This window comes from Diceros bicornis, chromosome 14, assembly GCF_020826845.1.
Source record: "Diceros bicornis minor isolate mBicDic1 chromosome 14, mDicBic1.mat.cur, whole genome shotgun sequence".
NCBI classification, from domain to species: Eukaryota; Metazoa; Chordata; class Mammalia; order Perissodactyla; family Rhinocerotidae; genus Diceros; species Diceros bicornis.
The window spans coordinates 20,998,135-21,016,327 of record NC_080753.1 but is presented as its reverse complement, the minus strand read 5'-3'; the positions used below and the strand labels follow the sequence as shown (position 1 = coordinate 21,016,327).

The 18,193-nt window shown below is 34.2% G+C and overlaps 1 protein-coding gene across 9 annotated transcripts in view; it reads right to left on the bottom strand.

Annotated features, from left to right (window-relative positions):
• Nucleotides 1–18,193, bottom strand: part of SUPT3H (SPT3 homolog, SAGA and STAGA complex component) — a 534,834-nt gene that overhangs the window by 159,941 nt on the left and 356,700 nt on the right. For all 9 annotated transcript variants that reach the window (XM_058554232.1, XM_058554229.1, XM_058554231.1 and 6 more), the window contains one exon: nucleotides 13,255–13,394. In XM_058554232.1, the coding sequence (XP_058410215.1) occupies nucleotides 13,255–13,394 (140 nt within the window). The remainder of the gene's footprint in view (nucleotides 1–13,254; nucleotides 13,395–18,193) is intronic.

Sequence of the window (18,193 nt, the reverse complement as noted above, 5' to 3'; positions counted from 1 at the left end):
TGTGGAAGTACATTTCTGATTGCTTCTCTTTTCTCAGGGAAACAGGAAACAAAGTGACAGCTGAGCAAGAACAAGAGAAGTACTAGAGGTCTGATGAAAGGAAGGTTTAGACAGTTATTAAGGTCAGTGGGAGAAGGGGTGCTCTAGGACATTCTAAAATTGTTGGGCAGCACTAAGGGCTATTTGAGGTTCTTAGTTATAAATCTGAAGTGAGACTAGTCAGCTTGATTGTGTTCTCTAGCCATCTTCTGCTACTGGGGAATAGACATAATGTAGCTATAAAATAAGCAAAGAATTGGATTTAACCAGGATTGGGGTTTTGGTAGGTCAAGTCTAAGTGTGAGCTCCCAGATGTTTCCTGACAAGGGTCTGTAATCAAAAAAAGTTTGCAGGGGGCTGGCCCCAAGGTGTCGTTGTTGAGTCCAGTGCGCTCTGCTTCAGTGGCCTGTGTTCACGGGTTCAGATCCCGGGTGCAGACCTACACCACTTGTCAAACCATGCTGAGGTGGCGACCCACATACAAAATAGAGGAAGACTGGCACAGATGTCAGCTCAGGGCTAATCTTCCTCAAGCAAAAAAAGAGGAAGATTGGCAACAGATGTTAGCTCAGAGCAAATCTTCCTTACCAAAAAAAAAAAAAAAAGTTTGTAGACTAATGATAAAAAGGAAATGAATACTATAAATAATGACAATCTAATAGATACATAAAAATCTTCCTACCCTGTCCATGGATCATTTACAAAAAGTCACCACATATTAGGACACCAAGTAAATTCTAATAACATTCCTTAAGCTAAAAATGATACATCTAACAATCTGACTATTATGCAACAAAGCAAATAAAACACCTAACAGAGGCAGAAACAAACAAAATATCCAGCCACCTGGAAAACATATATCTTAAATATTCTCCTAAATAAATTAGACCAAAAGGCAATTCAAAAGTGCAATTAAAGAATAGTTACAAAATAATATTTAAATAATAGAAGTAGTATATATTTTTAAAATCTATGGGCTATATCAAAAGCTACACTAAGAAGAAACTTCACAATTTTAATATTTCCATTGTTAAACAAAATTTTGTTATTAAAAAAAACAATAAACACATTTGATTTTTTAAAAAAGTCTTTGTTCAAATATTTCTTTAGGATAGTACCTAAAAATGCAATTTCTAGATCAAAGGACATGTAGGTTTTTTGTTTTTAATGTGTTTGATAGATATTGCCACACTTCTCTGCAGAAAGCTGTGTCAACTTATGTTCCCACGAATATAAGCGATAGTCTATTTCTCTACATCCAAGTAAACATTGAATAATTCTTAGTACAAATTAAACAAAATATATTTTCTAGCTTAAATAAAATGTGATTTTTTTCCCTAGCTTTGGTTTGGTTTCCGGGGGGAGGGCTGGGAGATGAGATTCAATATTATTAAAATGTATTACAAATGATTTATAAATTTTCTTATAGCTGTCTCTTGCCTCAGAGAATCCATAATTCTTTGAATAAATCCCAAATATAACCAGCTGGCCTACAACCATTATATATGAAAGTATCCAAGTCCCACACAAGTGGACGAAATGATTTAAAATAATGCCATGAGACACTAGTAGAAGAATTTTTTAGAACAGTTGATGAGTTTGAGATGATTGATATCCCAAAGAAATAATATCCAAGCTACCATGATAACTCATCACTCTTTGGTTACAATAAATTAAAAATTAAATGTTCATAATGAGTTTCTATGATTCACAGAAAAAGTTTAAGCAATATTTAATTATATAAATAATGTACTGCATTTTCTACTTCAAAACCATATGATGGGTTATCAATAAGAACTGCTTAAGATGATGGGAAAAATTCCCCAAAATTTCACTTGAAACATTTTTTTTTGTAAAGAAGAGTGATAATTGTCTTATCAGCCTATTTTATTTTATTCTATTGATTGTAATGAAGTCATTACAAGACTTGGAACAAGTCTTCCAAGATTCAAATATCTTCCCACTAAACCTAGATTGATAATGGAAACTACACAGAGCTACTCTCTAGGAAAAAAGGTTTCAATTCTTTCCCCTCTCTCCCTCCTTTCCTCCCTTTTTCCTTCCTTCCTTCTTTCCTTTTCCCTCCTCTCTTTCTCTCTCTCTACCCCTCTCTCCCTTCCTCTCCTGTCTCTGTTCCTCTCCTCTTTTCAGTCTCTCTCTCACTTGGATAATTTCTACAGTGAAGGAATACCGTAGGAAGATATTTGTGTATGTACTGAATTTTGGTAAATAAAGTCTAATTTTAAATTATTTAAAAGCTCTGGTAGAGCTTTTATACAGTAAGGTATTTTTTCAAAATAAAAACAATTACCCCAGTGATTCTGGATTTTTCTAGAGTGTATTTTCCCAAAGGTGGTCACTTCTGTATTGACAGCTTCCCCATATTTGAGAGTAGTTCAATAAACCCATTATTAATGACTGTCTTCTTCTTAGGGTACAGAATAACCACAAGAAATAGATGTCCTCTCTTCAAGGATTTTTAAAAGTAAGGGTATTTAAAATTAAGACTTAATAAACATTTTAAAAGAAAAAGATAAAATATCCAAATTGTTAATACTTATTACTTAGTTACTTTAAAAAATTAAACATCACACAAAAAAGTTTACTACATGGGTATGATATTAATTGGGGAAGTACGGCAAAACACTACCCTTTGTAACTAAATATAAGAGCCCCATAGGAGTGATGGCAACCCCACAGTCTGTCAATATAGTACATGAGGCAGATAGATGCAAAAGTAACTTTGGTGAATCTGGTGATCTGTTGGTAAATTGTTCCTTAGTGTTAGAAGGACTAAGTGAAACAAGTTTCCTATTGTATAGAGTAGAATGAGCTGAGATGCAAAATTTCTGTGCCACAAAAATTTAACAGTAACTTAAGGCACATGCATATTCAAACTATTTTCTAAGTATAAATCAGCCAATAACTAAAAGAATTGTCCAGAAGAGGTATTTAATGGATCATAAAAATGAATATGTTATTATTTGAAGATGCTAAATTATAAAACTGTATAATAGCAAATACATGAGAAAAAGTATGTAACATTTATTGCCAAATGTTCTGAATTGGCAACTAGATAGAATGAACCAATAGTCACAGATGGTATTGGTCCATTTGAAAAAAAATCTGCTAACTGAAACTAGAATTGATGCTCAGTATCAGCCTGTAAACACATCTGGGACATTACAAGTCAATACTGAAGCAATGTGGTTAGGAGAACTTCTATAGCTGGAACTATGGAAAAGCCACTACTATAATATGAACAGGAAGTTATTCAAGCAATGAAAACCATTAGCAACTGGAAAGCACCTGTAAAAGATTTGTCGAAGAACTCCTGATACAAAAGGTTCATAAAGGAACATAACTAATTACAATATCCTTTTTGCAATCCTATGTGAGTCAGAAGAAATGACTGATTTTATATACCTGGATACTGCATTCTTTAAGAAAAACAGAAAAAACAATTCAAATCATCCAAAGGATAGATTAATAATATTCAATATATCAGCTATAAAATTATACCTATTTTATTTGCCTAATTTGGACAAATATTTACTTAAAGTTTATAATGTTTGAGGCACTGTGCTAGGTACAGAAGATATGAAAATAAATAAGTCCACGCTCTCAAGGAGCTTATTTAGTAAGTTAAACTAAGTAAACACAACCAAGTATAATCTATCACGTACTAAAATATCTGAACTGAGATGCTGCCAGATGGAGAAGGCTCAGGGGAAGGGAAGAAAAGAGAATGCCTATTTAGGGAACTACAAGTCCAAGGGGATTCTTTAAGTTGCGTGCACGCGCGCGCGCGCGTGTGTGTGTGCGTGTGTGTGTATACATGCACATTTTGGGAGAGAATATGGTAACAGATGGGGAGCAGGAACAGTGAGAGATGAAGATGAAAAGGCTGGTTGGGACCAGATTATAAAAGATGTATTAATCTAAGGAATTAAGACTCTTGTGTAGAAAATGGACAGTCATGAAAAGCAGAAGCCTGGCAAGATCTCATCTGCCTTTTGGAATGATGCTTATGAAAAGACAGTTCCCAGCAGACCTCCAAATGCAGTGGATTACACTGATTACTAAATATTTAGAGCTTAATTCAGAATCCTTATTTTTAAATGAGGAACACAATAATCTAGAAAGAAGTCTAATTGCATTAAACAGCTTGAGCAGCATGATTTACCATAAAGTGATGGCAACAATAAGTAGTGAACTCAAGGCAGCTCCTCAGCATGGATGCAAATAAAGGAACAAAGGGAAATGATCTATACTAAACAAGCAATGATCTGTTAATTCCACTAAATAAACTATAGCATTAAAAAGACAAAAATCTTGCCAGAGAATACATTTATTTTCATATTTAGAAGTACTAACTTATTGAGATTAAATCAATAAAGATAAATAAAAGCCAGACTATGTAACAACAATCTGCCCACCTACTGTGGGGAATGTGGGTGAAGGAGAAAGAATAGGGAAATATAATCCACAAAATATTCAGGGCAAAAATATTTTGGTTATTACAACAACCACAATTTGAGAACTATAAACATTAAATGTAAATTAGTGGTAAATCTTGTGGTGTTCTTAAATTCGATGATATTTCAAAACTCTTCTGTGCCAAGGTGTTTTATAAACAAGTTGGTGGACTGATCTCTAAGAAAACCCTTGAGATGTATCTTTCAAAAGAGAAGGTTTTCATTTTAAAAAGAACAAATTGAAATTATCTGAGAAAGAAAATATTGATTGATTCTATAAAAAACTTAATTGAACAGTATAATCAGATGTGTTAGTCAAATGTCCATTTATGCAAGGCTAAACACAGCAGCCCAGTGAGACCTGCGCACACACATTACCACTGGTAGACGTGAGTGTTTAGTTTGCAGTGCTGGTGTGTAGCTTTACCCTAAGAAATGGTTCTCTGCTTCACTAAGGTTGAAACTCCTGGATGTGGGGAAGGTGGAAGTGAATGGCAATCATTGTTCCTATATTTTACTACCAAGTCCTGATTTAAAATAGTCTCTCCCCATAACAAAAGATACTTGTGGACATCAAATCGTCAGTCCTGATTTGGATTAGGGAAAATACGATTACTATGAGTATTGTTTCAATGCTGTCACCATGTATTTTGCTTCCCAGTAGACTAGACAAAGGGGCAGGGAGAAGAAATCTTTTAAATTTCACCCAGAGACTAATTGTAAAAAATTCTAAATAAGTCTGAGGGTAGGAGACAAAATGGGAGTGATACTAAAATTTTTATCATAAAGATAGTAATTTGACTAATTTTGCTCTAAAACTTTTCTATAGCAAAGCAATAACCCAAGAGATTAAATATCCTGTAATGTTTGAGAACAACTAAAAAACAACAACAACAAAAACACCAACCACTTTCAGTTTCACACCCGGTATGTGGGGTGCTCTAATCAAAGCAGAAGTCTGTTAGAGCCCTCTGTTAGAGCCCATAGTTCACATGTTAACAAAAGCCTAAAAGAATCCCTTGAGAACCATCTGTCAAATCTGATGTATTAAGCTGTAGAATGATAAGGACCTGGGTAAGAGTTAGGGAATGTTCTAGTTGTATAAGATCTGTAACTTACTTTTCATGTCCTTAATTGAAAAACGTCTTCTCCAGAAGACACTTTTCCCAAGTTTAGACAAGTCTTTTACGGTAACAAATATACAGATCTTTACCATTACATAATCAGAAGACAGCTACAGGTATGGATAAAAAGTAATTTGATAGAGTCTATAGAGTCACAAACGGAAATCAGTTTCAGAGCTATACATTACACCTACCTTTGGGTCTCCTAAAGTCACATAATACTCCCTGTTCTGTAGTTTCTAGGCCAGAAAAACAAATACTAAATTACATTAATTTTGCTCTGTATAGCTAGAATTACCAAAGGTTTTTTTGGAGGTATTTCTACTAATAGTCTCTGAAGAATGATTTCATACAGTATTTTTAAATTATGAACAAAATTACCTTCAAAAGAATAAACAGACATAGTAATGTGTTTTCCTGATAAATCTTTTTCAGGAACTAACCCTGATATATTACACTGTTTCAGGTTTTAAAACTTACCCTAGTTCTATTCTACTTTATTTTGTACCCTCTTCAGCAAACCACACTGAAGCTAATTCTATGGCCCTGTCTGAGGTTAGTTATAAAAATTTCTTAAAGAAGTAATGTGCTTTACCTCATTTGAAACTAAATTTCAAATAAAATAGCAAGTGAAATAGAAAATACATGGCTACATTACACAACGAGTAATCTAGTGGTTCAAAATTCAAGACCAACTATAGTAATAATAAGAAGAATACCAACCATTTATTAAGCCTGTATTCCCCTTATCAGAGCACTCAGTTATCTTTTTATTTGCCAGTTATTACTATAGTATTGTGAGGCAGAAACCATATTTTTGTCTTTCTTATAATCATAATCTCAGGATCTAGTACAGTGACTGACTTATAAAAGAATCTCAACAAATAAATTCTGAATGAATTAAAGAACGGAAGAATGGGTGCACGATTTGCTTGAATCCAAAGAAAATGATTTCCACTCAATCTACCATGCTGTCTCTTAAGGAAAACTTCCTAGAAATCTGAATATATATATATTCCCTTATCATTGGGATCATTGGGTAAATAGGGTTCTCTCATCCCATTTTCACTATCATAAATAACATTGTGATGAACAGCCTTGTACATGTGAATGTACGTATGATCAAAATTTCTGATTGTACCTTAGACATATTACCAAATGTAGGTTTACTAGGAAGTATATGGATGCTTTTAATGCCTCTAATTGATATTTTTAAATTGTTTCTGGTTTTTACCAATCTTCACTTCCACCAACAGTTAATGTGTACCCAATCCCATCTTACCCTTGACCATTTTATAAGCAAAAATGACATGGGTTCATTGCAAGTAAGCAGATATTTTGTATGTTTATTAGTTATTTTTATTTCTTCTTCTGTGATTTGTCTATTCATATCCTTTGCCAATTTTTCTGCTGGAATGTTATTTTCCTATTGATTAAATGATCTATATAAATAAGTGATATTAATATTTTGTCATATTTTTACACTAGTTTGCCTTTTACTTTTGTCTTTTTTTTGACATACAGAAATTACATAATTTTTATGTGATCATATTTAACAGTCATTTCTTTTGTGATTTTCTTCCCCAAACTGGGCTCTGAGTATCCTTTCAGAAGATTTTAAGAGATTCTATTTCTTCTCTTGAAAAATTCACAATATATATTTGCATACAAAAGACTCTGAAAAGCCTAAGAGAAACCTCTTAAATTTTTAAATTTAGGATTTCACAAATTTATTTGAAAATAAACCACTCTTCCCCTTGTCCCCCACAGGGCACCTTATTTTTATGTACTATTACTGAAATACGGGAGAAACTATTGATTTTTAAAGTATCTATATGATTTAATGAAGACTTTAATCGGTTCTTGATGGTTTTTAGATTGATTCTCAAGGATTACCTACTAAAAAATTATATCATCTGTACATAATGATAATTTATGTCTCCTGCCAATAGCGATGCTTTTTACTGCACTGGCTAGTGCTTCCTAAACTCTGGCAAATAAAAGTGATAACAGTGGGCCCTCTAGAATTTAACGGAACCCTGTTAATATTTTTAAAACTATAATGATGTCTGTTCATTGCAGTGAGATATTCTTTATCATGATATGGAGACACTTTACTATTCCTAGTTTACTGAGAATTTCTAAAGATAATAGGAAATGAATTTTGTCAAATGTCTTTTTATCATCTACTAAACCGATCATGTGGCTTTTTTTCTCTGACAGTTATTTGGTGTACAATAGTAATATATTTTCTAATACTGAAGCATTCTTGAACTCATGAAAAAATCCCATTTGGTCATGGTACATTCCTCATTATATATATTGCCAAATTAAAATTGCTAATATTTTAAGATTCTTGCATTTATACTCGATAAGCAAGATTACACTATACTTTGTAAAATGTAATGAGTTTTCCTTTTTTCCTATGCTTTGAGATAGTTTATATAGCATGATAATTAACTGCTTTATGAATGTTTAAAAGACATTTCCCATAAACTGGTTTGGATTCAGAGATTTTTGAGGACATAATTCTTTAAAAACATTTAGCATTTCTTCCAAGGTTACTGATTATCCAGGTTTTCTACTTCTTGTTGAGTAAAACTAATCATTTATATTTTCTTAGAAAAATACCCATTCCACGAAGATTTACAAATATATTAGAAGAGAATCATATGAGAACTGATTTCTCCAGTATACAGCTATATCCTTACTTATTGCTAATTTTTAGGAGCTGTCTTTTCTTTTTGTTTTTCTTATTTAGACTTATCATAGATTCATTCCACCATTTTGTTCTTATTTTTGCAAAGAATTTCTTACTGTTTTCTAACTTTATTTATGCTTTAATTTTTATACCTTCATTTTCCTTGTTTTCTGTTTATTTTGATGTAAAATTTTTAATTTCAGTTGCATGTTTATTTTCATTTTTCCCAATTTAATAATGAAAGATTTAAAAGCTAAAAAGTTGCCTCTATTTTAAATAAAGCTTTGTCCATACTTATTAAATTTTATATGGACTATTCTCATTGCTATTATCTAAAAAGTGTGTGGTAGTAATTTTAAATTTATTTGTTGCTGGTCCATTAGCTGTTTCTGCAGTTTATTTGGGTTTTTCCTCTTTTAATTTTCAATCAGTTACGGTTTTGTTTATTTAACTTCTGTTATTATTTTCAGGTTTTCTTTTTCTGCTTGGGTAAGTAACATGCTCTATAAATTGCTGCATTTTGGAATTTGTTGACTGTGTGTGAGGGAGAAAGACTTCTCATGGGCAGTTGAATAGTGGTGTTTTGTAATGATTTTCAATTTAAAATACAGTGAAATTCTTTCTTTATTGATGATATATAGATCCATTATGTACAATCAAAGAAGTTCTTCTGGTTGAAGAAGGTGTGGGGGAGAATGGAGGCTAGAATGCCACCAAACCTCTCCTCACCTTCCCTAAGGAGCACCATGGAATCCCTGGAGCTACCTGGATAAGATTTTTAAACCGCTAATCATTTATAAAGTGTTTTATATGCATCTATTAGATAAACTTAAAATTTTATTAGTAAAATTTTTTCCGCCAAGTCAATTTGCTAAATACTGAGAATGGTGTGTTCCAGTCTCTACAACAAATGCATTTCTCTGACCTCTCTCCGAACTACTGGAAGCTTTTGCTTGGTATGTTTCAATTCTCTGGAATTTGATGATTAGCATATTGTATTTACTATCTTCAACATGGGCAGCATCTTTTAGTAACATAAAACTACTGGCTTTGTTCCTTTTTTAAGCTTTTCCCTTTGTATTCTCTTCTCTCTGAACTAAGACTGCTACGACCAGCATTTGAGCTTGTCTGATATACCTCTGAATGTTCTTTTCATTTCACAGTTAAAAACATCCTGTAAAATTGTATTTCTATTCTTATAGGATGAACACACATATGGGCATAGTATATGTATGTATGTAAACGTAATGCATATTTCTACATATCATGTATGTATATATGTATATAAACAATATCTTTATAGTATATAAATTCTGTATTTCCTAATCCCATCTATATTTAAACTTTAAACCATTTTATGGATTTCATCTTTTTAACTCAATCTTTTCAATTTTTTTCGTATCTGTAGACATCTATCTTACTAGGATTAGCTTTTTTCTTTTATGATAAATCTTATCTAAGATATTATTCTGAAACTCTTAGTCTTATTAAAGGCATTTTATGTTACTTTCCTTTATAATTAAAAAAAGTCATGATAGGTAGAAAAGGGGAATAGTAGAAAGAACACACTTCAAAACTAGGAGAAGATGGAGAACTTCTATGGCCCCCTACCTCTGTGGCTTCTTCAATGAGTTTTCCAGACTACTTAGCTCCAAAAACTGTAACACTGGGATTCAAAACCCTCAGGGATCATAACCTCACTACACCTGGGGCGTAACTGAATGGTATATCTGATTTCTCTGATCATTACTTCGTGAGAAACTTTCTGTTTTAAAGTCTATGGCCAGTCACTTCAGGGTAAATTCAGATGGCCACCTGGGACCTTATCCAATTTAAAGCCAATTAAAAAAAATTTTAAGCTGCTTTAAATATTATGTATTCCATTCTGCCTTCTCTCTAGATTCCAGTATTAGGCCTCTGACCTAAAAACACAAGATAAACAGTCACTGGAGATTTTCAGCACCTCAATCTTTTTAAAGGCTGCTCTCTCTGGTGAGCTCTAATCTTTGTTCTCTTGTTTACTTTCACCAGTTTGAAGATTAGTCAGAAGGTAGAGTTCAGCCAATGTTTTAAGCATTCATTGGTTACATCCCCTTCACAAACCTAGTCACTTATTAGACCAGATATTTCACTTGATCCATGATAAACTTGAGCTACTCAGGTTCCTCCTCAGTAGAGCAGCTGTGTCTTAGGCAAGGCTCTTTTGTGACCACAGCTCCTCTGTTAAGAAAATCCAAAACTATTCGCAGCTTTTAGTGACCTTTCTTGGCCTTTGGTTGACACAGTCACATTGAGATGATTAGATCTCAAAAAATTAGAACGTAAGAAACAGGATCAACAGTAAAACACACCTGTGTCATTCTGGGGTAGGGGTAGGTGGGGATGAGGGGTAGGTGGAAGGGAATTGTATTTTTAGGTATTAGTATAATTATCATTTCCCTGCTTCTCTTTCCCAGTCCCCTAAATACACTAAAGCAATTTTGAATATTATTTAATAATTTAGAAGGATCTTCAGAGATCATGGATCATAGATCTCTAAAATACATATATCCAAGTGTTAAAACTTTGGGGCTGGGGAAAAATAAATAGGTTAAGAGTTAGTTTACAGACATGACGATGAACTAGCAAGTAGAAATGGATGTAAAAATTCAGAAATTTTTTATATTTCAAGTCATATAATACTTAATAGTAACGAAGTAAATTATGAGTGAAACACAAAGCCAGGCACACATAGAAATCGGCTGAAAACAACAGGGAAGAACTCAGTTTTTTGTATGCTTGCTTAATGTTTTGAGAAAAAGCTAGGGTCCCAAGTCAGTTTTTATGTCTGTAAAAATTTTTCTCTTCTAAATTACATTTAAATGAAAAAAGAAAGAAAGAAAGAAAAACAATAATAAGCTTTGTTGGTAGGTCTATAGCATTTTCATACATTTTAGGGGAGAAGGTAGTAAACAAAGTTCCTGCAGCCGTAAGTGATGCTTAGAGGAAAATTAAATCACCGAGTGATGCCAGGACTGATTATTCTACTGCACTTTAAAGCAAGAGATTGTAGTCTGTCGGTCCAAAGTGGTTTCATATGGACTGCCACAGTTGTGGTTTATGCTTGAAACTATAACCTGTCAAATTAGAAGCAGGCAAGGCCTATGCTCGTAACGGTTCCACTTTCTACTGTCTACAGTTATGTCTATAAGTTCAGCACTTTTTATTCAGTTAAACTCTATTATTTGGATGAGTAGAATATCAAAACTACTCTTTGTTATCTTGGTTAGAGAAGATTTTAGTTACAGTATAAAGCTTAGAGAAACTGCCAATCTAATTTTTTGTACAGATGAAGCTGATTTTCATTGTAACTATTTTTTATCAATTATTGATATTTTATTATCCTATTTACTACTATGTAATATAAGATATAACTACAGGGAAGAGGTATATAAACAGCATATGTTCCCAACCTTTTTCCAGCCTGCATTTCCAGATATCTTATTGACGTTAACTTGTACCTTTCTGACTCATCATTTTTCCAGGCCTACAGTAGCCTGCTATTGTAAGTTTAGTGTTACAACATGCTCCATTTCTTCTCTTTTTCTTGATTGTGGAATGTCTTTCGGGGCAATGGGCTTGGTTGACAGAGATTTTCCCATCAAAATTGAAAAGCTACTTGTTCCATTTTACTTATGTCTTATGTAGAGTCCTTCCTTAATGACTCTTTCTTAATGCCCATTTGTGTAATATAAAAATGTTTTTAAAATAAAGCGTAAACAATATCTGCTCTCCGTGTAATGCATCATAAGCGAAACCATGCCACTAAACAATCATATCCTGTTTAGGCCATAATGACATCAGAAATATATGTTTATCATCTGCTTTGGACAACTTAGCATGTTTCTGGCCCGAGGCAAAGTTGAACTAAAACCATTTGCAGTTGCCCCAAACCAAGATAACCACACATTTCTAAGGTAATTGATACCTAAGAAGAATATTGCCTTTAGATCATAGTTCATGATCTAAGCACAGTAATTCTTTAAAGAAGGTTGTTAAAGTTTATAAAACATGTATGTCTATTGGACTTCCACCAAAATTTAACATAAAATAATTGTACTTTTAGCATGCATAGAGACTATGATAAAGTAGGCACTTAGCACGATCTTTTAGAATTCTGGAATTACCTCTCCTGCCCACTTTAGGTAAAGAGAAGAGAAAAATGATTTTTTTACATGTAAAGTACAATAAGAAGATGAATGACAAGAATAATGCCTTTTATTTTGGAAGGCACTCAAATGAAATCAATCATTACTTTTATTTTTCCAGAAGTATTTAAGGAAACACTTTTATGAATAGATAGCTAAGGTAAATAGAAGGTATACAATTTTCATATTCATTGTTAAAACATATCCAGGGAATCCAAACACATGTCACTAACTTTGTGTTAGAGTGATATAAAGCATGTAATTGCCCTGGATACTACCTTAGCTAGTGAGTCCAACCATAGCCTACAACTAGAGTCTGAAAAACAGCTCTTCATGCTACATGCCAAAACAAAAGCAGCAGGAATTACCTTTGCCCACAAAGACAACTGAATGGTTTGGAGAAAAAATAAGTAAATATTTAATTATAAATTAGCTTTTACAGAATAAAATAGTATCAGTAAAAGTAAGATACAGAAGGAAGCTTGGGGAAATATTCAAAGGAGGGAACAGTGAAACAGAAAACTGAAATCATCTCCCAAAGTCAATGCTGAAGGCAGAGTGTGACACCCTCTCCAAGACTACTCCACTGAACAATGCTGCCTTCAGACGTGAAATCACCGATTTGGGAATTTCAGACAACATTTAAAGAACATAAGAATAGAATCGAATAGCACTGGCATTGCAATGGTTATTCTACTAGATAAAAAGAGAAGGATGTACTATACCTCCATTCTTTCTTGTTTAACTTCATCAATTTCATCATCTTCAAACATTGCCAAGAGTTCTCCTGTTTGGTCAATAGAGTTGAGAAAGTCTTGAGTAGTTTTTTGTCTTTTGCTCGCATTATTGCTGCCAATCAATTTGTCTTCATGAAGATAAGGGAAGGAAAAAAAAAAGAAACATGCTTAATCAGTTTATATCAGCACCAATCATTACATGAATTAAATACTGCATATGAAATTCAGAATTGGAATTCTCTGAAAATAATCTTTACAATGAGAATCCTTGCATCCAAAACAAAAGTGTAAGTCATGCAGAATTAAATCATTTATTCATGTTACAAATAAGATTGAGAGAATAAAACCAAATTATCAATTACCAAATAAGAGTGAATGAACTGATTGAAATTCCTGACCAAAAAAAGGAAGAGTCCTCAGATTTGGAAAAAGAATACTGCTATGGCAAGCCTAATTAAGAAAATAAATAAAAACAAAGACATAAATAAATAACATCAGGATTGAGACATGGAATTAATAGAATATTATGTACATTACTGTGGCAATACATTTGAAACCTAAAGGGATAAGATCTTACTCTTTTTCTCTTAAGAAATAAAACTATCATAGTTATTTATAACTAAAATATAACTCTGAGAAAATTATTGCAAAAAGTCAGGAAAGAATGTAATATTACAATAGGTAATTAAAACAGTTTAATGCATAACACTATCAGTGTGAATTAGTGAGTGAGGAAGAACTAGATTATTGTCTTTTTGTTCTGCTTTTTTCTGAGGAAGATTCACCCTGAGCTAACATCCATTGCCAATCTTCCTCTTTTTGTATGTGAGCTGCCACCACAGCGTGGCCACTAACAGACGAGTGGTGTAGGTCTGCACCCAGGAACGAAACCTGGGCTGCTGAAGCAGAGTGCACCAAACTTAACCACTAGGCCACCAGGGCTGGCCCCTAGATTCTTTTTTAATGTGATAAATTACATGCTTATATACAAAATAAAAACAACCCAAACATCTGAGGATGAAAGCATACAATCTTTCACCATTAAGTATGATGTTAGCTGTGGGTTTTCCATAGATGGCTGTCTTGGTCAGTTTGGGTTGCTATAATAAATATACCATACACTGGATGGGTTAAAAAACAAGTACTTATTTCTCATAGTTCTGGAGGCTGGGAAGTCCAAGATCAGGTGCTGGCAGATCTGGTGTCTGATGAGAGCCTACTTCCTAGTTTGCAGATGGCCGTCTTCTCGTATCCTCACATGGTGGAGAGCAGAGATCGAAAGCAAGCTCTCTTATGTCTCTTCTTAGGGGGGCACTAATCCCATTCATGAAGGCTCCTCCCTCATGAGTTAATTACTTTACAAAGGCTCTACCTCAAAATACCATCACACTGGGGATTAGGCTTCAACAAAGCATTTTAGGGGCCGGTGGCCTAGTGGTTAAGTTCGCGTGCTCCGCTTTGGCAGCCCAGGGTTCGCAGGTTTGGATCCTGGGTGCGGACCTACACACCACTCATCAAGCCATGCTGTGGCAGTGTCCCATGTGTAAAACAGAGGAAGATCGGCACAGATGTTAGCTCAGTGACAATCTTCCTCAAGCAAAAAAGAGGAAGATTGGCAACGGATGTTAGCTCAGGGCCAATCTTCCTGACCAAAAAAAAAAGAATTTTAGGAGAACACAAACATTCAGTTCACAGCAATGACCTTTATCAGACCAGGAAAGTCCCCTTCTCTTCCTCATTTGTTGAGTGTTCCTCTCATGAAAGACTTGGATTTTTTTGAAATGACTTTTCTACATTTAGTGAGATGATCATGTGTCTTTTGTCTTTTATTCTATTAATATGATGTATTACACAAATGGTTTTCTAAGTTTAAATCAATTTTCCATTCCTGTGATACATCCCATTTAGTCATGGTATATAATCCTTTTTAGATGTTGCTGGGTTTGGTTTAGTAGTATTCTGTTGAAAATTTTTACATCTATATTCAAAAAGACACTAGTCTGTAGTTGTCTTTCCTTGTGATGTCTTTGTTTGGTGTTCATATTGGGGTAATACAGGTCTTGCAGAATGAGTTGGGAAAGAATTCGTAAATCTTTAAATATTTGGTAAAATTCATCAGTGAAGTCACCTGGGCCTGGGTTTTTCTTTGTGAAAAGCTTTAAAATTACTAATTCAAACTCTTTACTTGCTATAGGTCTACTCAGATTTTCTATTTCTCCTTAATTCAGTTTCAGTAGTTTATCTCTTTACACGAGAGAAAGTAAATATTTAAAGAACTGGTTACATTAACCATCTTATTTACCATTTCTATTTCTTTTTGTAATCTCAGCTACAATCTTGTATCACTCCTTACTCCAATACAGCTTTGTTACCACTCATCTCACTTACGCTGTTACTGTCAAATATATTACATAACTATATGTTATAGACCTACCATTACAATTATATATATTGTTTTAGATGATTGCTTCTTTTTTTTTTTTTTTTTTTTGGTGAGGGAGAATAGCCCTGAGCTAACATCTGTTGCAAATCTGCTCTTTTTGCTGAGGAAGACTGGCCCTGGGCAAACATTCGTGCCCACCTTCCTCTACTTTATATGTGGGATGCCTGCCACAGCATGGCTTGATAAGCAATGTATAGGTCCATGCCCGGGATCCAAACCTGCGAACCCTGGGCCGCTAAAGCAGAGCATGCAAACTTAACCATTACGTCACCGGGCTGGCCATACAACTGCTTTTTAAATCAGTTAAAAGAAGAAAGGAAAAGAAATATGCAATTATATTGCTTCTTAAATTTATTGACGTAATTAGCTTTACAGGTGCTCTTTGCTTTTTTTGTGTGGGTGTGGATTCAAATTATTTTCTGGTGCAACTTGCTTTCAGCCTGAACAACTTCCTTTAGTATTTTTTATATTGGTCACTAGCAAGAAATTCCCCCAGTTTTTGTTTATTTGAGAATATATTTATTTTGCCTTATTTTTAAAAGATAGTTTAGCTGGATATGTTTCTTGGTTAACTATATTTTCTTTCAGCACATTGAATATGTCATCTCACTGCTATCTGATCTATATTGTTGATGAGAAGTAAGCTGTTAATATTGTTGGGGTCCCATTGTATGTGATGAGGTGCTTTTCTCCTGCAGATTTCATGATTTTCTCTTTGTCTTTGTCTTTGAACATTTTTACTAAATAGTCATGTGTTGCTTAATGATGGGGGTACATTCTGAGAAATGCATCGTTAGGCAATTTTGTTGTGCGAACATCATAGAGTGCACTTACACAAACCTAGATGGTATAGCCTACTACACACCTAGGCTATATGGCGTAGCCTATTGCTCCTAGGCTACAAAGCTGAACGGTATGTTACTAAACTGAATACTGTAGGCAACTGTAACACAATGGTAAGTATTTGTGTATCTAAACATAGAAAAGGTACAGTAAAAATATGGTATAAAAGATAAAAAAATGGTACACCTATAAAGAGTGCTTACCATGAATGGAGCTTGCAGGACTGGAAGTCTGGGTGAGTCAGTGAGTGAGTGGTGAGTGAATGTGAAGACCTAGGACATTACTGTATGCTACTGTAGACTTCATAAACACTGTACACTTAGGTTACACTAAATTTATAAAAAATATTTTTCTTTCTTCAATAATGAATTAACCTTAGCTTACTGTGACATTTTTACTTTATAAACTTTAATTTTTTATTTTTTGACTCTTTTGTAATAACTTAGCTTAAAACACAAACACATTGTACAGCTGTACAAAAATACATTATTTCTTTATATCCTTGTTCAATAAGTTTTTTTATTTTTAAATTTTTTTTACTTTTTAAACTTTTTTGTTAAAAGCTAGGACACAAACACACACCTTAGTCTAGACCTACACAGGGTCAGGATCATCAATATCACTGTCTTCTACCTCCACATCTCGTCTCACTGGAAGGTCTTCAGGGAAAATGACACACATGGAGCTCTCATCTCCTATGATAACAATGTCTTCTCCTTCTGGAATACCTCCTGAAGGACCTGCCTGAGGCTGTTCTTGAGGCGGTGTCACTCTCTTCAGAAATATGTCCATGGTAGTTTGCTTGGTTTGTTTCTTTTTTTCATCATAGATTTGCTCGTAAGCAGATAATGCACCATGAACATCCCTCTCTATTAAAGAAAATCTTTTGGTGTAAGGGTCCATGTTTGCAAACTTTTTGAGGAGTTTCCTGAAGTTTACAACAGCTTCTGCTAAACCCTTCACTGTGAATTTTCTTGGGGGTGCTTCTTCTCCTCCTCCTGTAGTTTCCTTTTCTCTTGCTTCCTGTTCAGCTATGCATTCCTCTTCCAAGTCCACCAACTCCCCAGTAGTCAATTCTTCAAGCAACACCACTAGGAGCTCCTCAATGTCATCCTCATTCACACCCAGGTTGAAGTTGTTCGCCATCTCAACCACAGTCTTGTTGATTTTTGCAACTTATTCATTCTTGGCAAATCCTTTGAAGTCATGGATGAACCTCTAGAATGTGTTCTTCCAGATGCCATTCATATACTCCTTGGTGACATGACCCCAAGCCCAAGTAAGATTCTTGATGCAGTTATAGATGTTGTAATCCTTCCAGAACTGCATCAGTGTCTTTCTCAGTTGCTGCAATAGCCTGGGCAAAGGTCCTCCTCAGGTAGTAGGCCTTAAAAGCTGCTAAAACTCCTTGATCCATTGGTTGGATCAAAAAAGTGCTGTTTGCAGGGAGAAACACTGCTTTCACATTGGGATAAAGATCACCAATAAAAGGAGGATGTCCGGGAGCATTATCAACAAGAAGCAAAATCTTGAAAGGTATGTTATTCTCTAAACAGTAGTTCTCCATTTTGCCTGCATAGCAATTCAGGAGGGCATCTTGGAAGAGGAGCTGGGCCATTCATGACTTCTTACTGCTCCTGT